At 44.0% G+C, this 6000-nt stretch overlaps 1 protein-coding gene across 1 annotated transcript in view; it reads right to left on the bottom strand.

Moving 5' to 3' along the window:
• Tdp1 (tyrosyl-DNA phosphodiesterase 1) overlaps positions 1 to 5770 on the bottom strand; it is a 76054-nt gene extending 70284 nt beyond the window's left edge. Inside the window, exons 1-3 of the mRNA XM_026394228.2 lie at positions 5746 to 5770; positions 2356 to 2918; positions 348 to 391 (exon numbers count right to left, since the gene is read on the bottom strand). Coding sequence (XP_026250013.1) covers positions 348 to 391; positions 2356 to 2914 — 603 coding nt within the window. The 5' untranslated portion in view covers positions 2915 to 2918; positions 5746 to 5770. The remainder of the gene's footprint in view (positions 1 to 347; positions 392 to 2355; positions 2919 to 5745) is intronic.
• Between the last annotated feature and the right edge of the window lie 230 nt (positions 5771 to 6000).

Below are 6000 nucleotides of genomic sequence, written 5' to 3' on the forward strand. Positions count from 1 at the left end.
ATGCAGGGAATTTTGCTTTTTTCCAAATCAAATCAAACTTGCACTGGCTCTGCCACACCTTCCCAGAAGGCTGCATGAGTCCCATGTGATCATCAGTGTCCAAAAGAGAAGTCTTTAAGGCTGGACAGTCCAAAGTGAATTTGTGGCCTGATCAAGAGTCAAATGATTTACTGAGAGTGACAATCACATGATGTATTCTATGTCTATGGCCATGCATTCTAAAACTTGCTGCGGGAGGCCAGCTTCAAGGAACTTACTATCTTAGGGATCTGGATGGGACTGACATGTGTCCCCACCTCTCATATTTTCTTATAAAGTTATTTGTCTTTTTTTACCCACAAACTCACCTGAGCTGAAGAAACAAGTGTCCCAAATAGAGGAGACAAAATATCTATAAAGACAAAAACATATATATGATTTGTATTCAGATTAAAATCCTCTAGTTATAATAATTATTTAACAGTCACTGACCAAGATTTGGTTCAGAAAACAGTTAAGTGAAAAGTTATTATAAAGCTAGTTTTTTTTTTAAAGCTAGGTTTTAATGTTTTTTCCAAGAAAAATTTCCCTATGCTATTTAATATATATATAAACATTTTATATATATACAAAACTAAAATCTACAACTTAAGTACCAGATGAATGGCCATTTTTTGAAGTCATTCATACCTGTCCTTTCCAGGATTTCTGAGTCCACCTCCTTCCAGTAGTCATCTGAGTTCCCACTGCCTCCCTCCGAAGCCTGAGAGCTCTTGGTTCCCAGCATTCTAAACTGACATCTGTGGTGCTCTGGTCACTCTATGAGACTCCACATGGCACTCACTCAAGCTTTACTATATCTCATGAACTACACCAGGATCGTCACTGTCTTCGATCCTAACAGCTGCACCTGCACAGGGCTTCCTAGACTCCAGGCACCATTTTTGGTATTTTCGGTGTATTAACTCCTTCCTCCCAGTCATTTTGAGGGAGAGTCTGATATTCCTATTCTGTGGAAGAGCAGTCTCCATAGGAGGCTGCCCAGGGCCACACAGTTAGGAAAAGGCAGAGTCCAGGTTTGACCCGGGACATCTGGCTCCAGTTTGCCCTCACCCCTAGGTGGCCTCTGAGGACTAAGAGTGGGCTCATTCACTTATCTGACATTCACTTAGTGACTTCTGTCGTCTAGACATTGAGCTACCTGCTGGGATACAAAGACTTTGAAAGAACATGAAAATATTCTTAACCCATTATGTTCCATCGTCCTACACAGAATTGAAAACTTGAGACTTAATGGATTAAGGAAGTTCCTAGCTTATTGGGAGAGCTGCACAATTAAAAGAACCTATGATACATCCTTGCCCCCCTCCACCCAACACCTCCACCTTCTAAACTGTTGGTGCTGAGGAGCGAACCTGGAGCCATATGCAGGATGGGTGAGCACGCTATCCATGAGCTGTATGCCTAGCCCCTTTTTCCCAAACCCTATGTATCTTTCAAGGGCCGGGCCACTGATGCCCCCTCTTCCATGAGACCTTCTAGACAACCTCCAGTGATGGCATGTTTCGGCATGGTGTATCAATTAGAAGGGACTTGGGTCCTGAATGCCTGGATTTAAATCATAGCTTTACCATTACCAGCTCTGTGATCTCAGACAGTTCTTAGTTTTTCTAAACTGCAGATCCATCACCTGTTCAGTTACAGTTCATCGTTGCTGCTGGACCATCTACTCTGGACCACCTACTCAAAAAATTACTGTGGGGTTACAATAAAGGCAGAGTTCCTCTCATGATGTCACCCACCCACACAAGATCTTGGTGCTCACAGTCAGTCTTTTTCATTTTTATTATGGAACCCAAGCTTTGCAGAGTTCCCCATTTCCTGTGTTGCTCTCTCTCAAACAAGATATCAACACTGACAACTATCTTATCTCTTCAAAGTACCCAGATAAAAGATTCTGAAAATGAAAACCTGTAGAATCCAATTTGCTACAGTATGGAATTAAATCCATCAACATTTATACATCACCCAGAAGAAATTGAATATGCAATTAAATATTTGACAAATAAAAAAATTATTGACAGTGAACGTAATCTATTCTTGAATATGAACCAGAAAAAAGTTAACCTGAATGAAGGGGAATTATACTTATTGCATACATCTGCTGTATAAATATACTGTGCTGGTCACATCACGCATTTGCTTCAATTTCCCTGAATCCCCAGCCTACAGCCAAAAACTTGTCAAAATTTTTTTTCCCCTAGAGTAGTTAGGACCACAAAGGAGGGTTCCTAGAGATCATTCCAGGCTGCCTCCTTGGTTCACTGAGAACACTGTCAAGGCCAACTCCACAGCTCCTGATGTCCGCATTCTTACCCTTGATGTGGAGGGCTTTGCAGTTGTACTTGGGCTTAATTCCTGAGACTCTAGTGAGATAGAACTGGAAGGGGTTCCCTTTGTCTAGCATGTCCCAAATGTCTTGGCCTTCCCCTGAGGTCTCATACTCGTCTTCCTCTCTTTTGTGCCTGTGGCTGGCAGGAAGGCCATGGCTTCCAGTTCTCTGGGCAGCACCATCTTTGGGAGAGGAGAGGTCTTTTTCCTCTTTGACCTCCACATTCTCCGCCTGATTCTTCTGAGTTTCTGGTTGCAGTTCATCATCACTGCTGGAGAGACACCAGCCTAGCTCTTCTTGGGAACCACTTTTCTGCTTTTTGGGAGGTGGAGCCAAATCTGCACTGCTGAATTGCACAGGTGATATCTGCCTCCTGTGAGCAGCTTTTCGAGCTTCGGAACAGTTGAACCGTGGCTCACTGGCTGTTCCCTGCCCAGCATGGGAGAGAGAGGATGTTGATGGCTTGTCCAGTTTGGGCTTCTCATCCTCACTTTCATCACTACTGGATATGGTCCACCTCCCGTAACTGCCTTCCTGAGACATGCTTCTGGAACAGAAAGGCAAAAATATCATTTCCCATTCACCATGCCATTGGCAAAATGACTTCGCTGCTCTCAAATTCCCTATCAGATAAGCTTCTGCAACAAGCAGCACTTATGACACCTCTCAGAGGTTAAGCCACGTAACTGTTACCAAAATCTGCTACAGGAAGTTGACAATAGCAAAAATCCTAGTCACTATCTCCTCCTCCACCCTTGTCTTAGAATCCAGACCTTGTTTAGATCCCCCAGGAAAGGGGGTTGGAGCCAAATTCCAAAATAAAACAAAATGTTCATTCTTAACCCTGAAACTTCTATTCACTGGGTGCTTGGGGTTAAGGCCAATTTAAGGAATTTTAAGAATAATTCTGACTGCTCAAAGTTTTAAGGTCAAATTGGAATTCACTCAAGAACAGGTACCCAGGGGACCTCTGTCATCATTTAAGTCTTACTTTCCCAAAGATAAGCCACTTAGCATAAGCATAGCAAAGTCTTCAAGAGGAATGCCAATGACCGCTTTTGTTGGTGTATTATCTATACTTACTACCATGAGGACCCAACTAATGAGATAATTATCTCACAGCCATGCCATAAATCCAACTAATAAAACCTATTGAAGAATTTGTACTGAAGCAAAACATTATTTTCTAAATTACACTATTAGTCTAATTTCACTTTCTTATTCCCAGAAAACGAAAATATGTGAAACATGTATTTTTGGTATTACCTATAAAGCGTGGTCAATTCAATGGTAAAGGGCTAAGTAGATTTCCTGAATGACTAAAGACAGCTCCGTGGTGTGACACTTTTAACAAAGTACAAAACCCAGAGGAAAAAAATCATAAAATTCAAGTTGGTGCTCAGATTTTTAGGTACCTTCAAGTTTTTGCTGTTTGAAACAGGATGAGTAGGCTGTATTATGTAAACCAGGCCAGACGGTGGTTACTCTGTTGATGTAACGTAGACAATTCCTTAACAAAAACGAAACCCCAAAAGCCTTGGTTCTACATCAAAAGATTTTCAAATGAATACACATTCATACTTCAAAGTTAAAAAAAAAACAAAACATTTTTAAAGTGCCTATCATTTTTCCAATTTCTCACCCAACTTTTTCAATTAATTACCAGTCAAGTCAGACAAGGTTTCTTCTGTAAATGATACATTTTAAGGAAATTTTATGAAGAGTGTATGGAGACACTCCTTCCAGACACAGGGTGACTACTACCCCCACCTGCATGGACACCATTTTACAGTCAAAGCATTTGGAACCGTAGAGGTGGATGGGGCCACTGGCTCCTGTAATAAGTGACACCCTAGACTCTGTCTAGGTCTCTTGAGCCCTCATATCTGCTTTCTAAAAGTTTTCTGTTAATTTCTACTATTTTATTATCTTTTAGGGGGTTGTGAAGACTCAGTGTAGATATTTTCATGAACTATTTCTAATCTGCAAGGTTAAGCAAATGAGACAACTAAAATTGTTAGGAGTGTATTGTTACAGTTAACTCGGTCTGAATGCCAGGTTCTCCAAGAAAGACATCCAGAATGATCTGCTGTTTAACTTCTACTTAAAGCGGCTTAGACATATTAGTTAACTTGTTTTTATTTACTTATTGTTTTTTAAATGTAGGATCCCCTAGAGTTCTAGATTCTAAAGAATTGCTAGCTAGGAGTATCTAAGGTGTCACAACTCACTTTCAAAGAACTACTTTAGTGGCTACAGTTGTGTGACTATTATAAACAAAAGAGCCATCTCAGGAAAAATTACTCAGAATGTAAGATCTACTTTCTTTTGAATTCTTAAACTACGCGGTTCATGTGCATCGGGCAGATTGGATAAGGGCTGAGCCTCGTTTTCCTCAGCTGTGAAATAAGCATCGTGCTTACCTACCCCAATTCATTGACTTAATACACGCTTACTGAACAGCTACTGTGTACTGAGCACTGGGAATAAGAAATTAACAATATACAGTTTCTGTCCTGGGGGAGTTTGCTTCTAGAGTGGAAGAGAGATTAACAACATAAAAATTTAACTTCACATTTTACAGGGATGACCTTACTTAGGAACAATCTCTGAAGAAATGAATGGGACCCGGAGGATAAAACGGACCCAGACAGCTAAAACATGAAGTGAAGAGCATTCCGGGGAGAGGGAACCCAACCGCAAAGGCTGGAAGGTGAGAACAGGGTCATAAGAACTGCAGGATCAGAAGAAGGATTTATGTAAGAAAGGTAATGGTCCGGGATGAAAGGAGTGGGGGAAGAAGGCTTATGTTAAAGACACTACATCTTATTCTAATAACTGAACTTTAATAAGGGGAGTAACTTGGCTCGATTTACCTTTTTAAAAATATTACGTTGGCTACAATTCCGTATGGTGAATGGTTTGACGGGAAGGTCCAGCAGGGACTGGGACCTGTTTGAAGGAGGTAGGCGTGGACTGTGACCGTCCCCCTTTGGGGGAAACGAGCCAAGAAAGCTCAGGTACACGCCCGCAAGTGGGGCGCGTTCAACCTGCGCTCGCTACAACTGTCGGGGACCGCACCCCGCAAGGGCCGAAGCGAGAGGGGGCCTCGCACCCACCCTGCGGGCAGGAGTCGGTCTCTGCAGCGCTTGCTGAGCGCCCGCTAAGAGGCGCTATTACTGCAGGAAGCCGAGGCCGCGGGCACAGGACCCCGAACGGAGTCCTCCGGCGGTGCCGCTTCCCTCGCGGTCAGCCTCCAGCCGGGCCACCACGCGCCCGGTTCTCCGGACTCCAGCTCCCCGGCACAGCGAGCCGGGCAGTCGAGGGACGCAGGACTAGAGACCGCGCGCAGCCCACGGCCGCGGGACACGTACCTGACCACACCGCCTCCGCCGCCGCCTCGGCCCCGCCCCGCGCGACGTCTGCGCCTGCGCGCAGTTCAAACGCACTTCGCCGCGGCCCGCGCCTCACCGCCCAGCCGCTTCCCCTTCCGGGAATCTTGCCCTTGGGTCCTAAAGACCCCCATATCCGAAGGGACTGACAGGTTTATTCCTCAAAGGGGGCAGATGGGAGACCTGACCTCCTCTCCCTCCCAGCTCACCTACTGGTGTCTTAAAAGAGAGAGAAAC

The sequence above is a fragment of the Urocitellus parryii genome, chromosome 6, assembly GCF_045843805.1.
Source record: "Urocitellus parryii isolate mUroPar1 chromosome 6, mUroPar1.hap1, whole genome shotgun sequence".
NCBI lineage: Eukaryota > Metazoa > Chordata > Mammalia > Rodentia > Sciuridae > Urocitellus > Urocitellus parryii.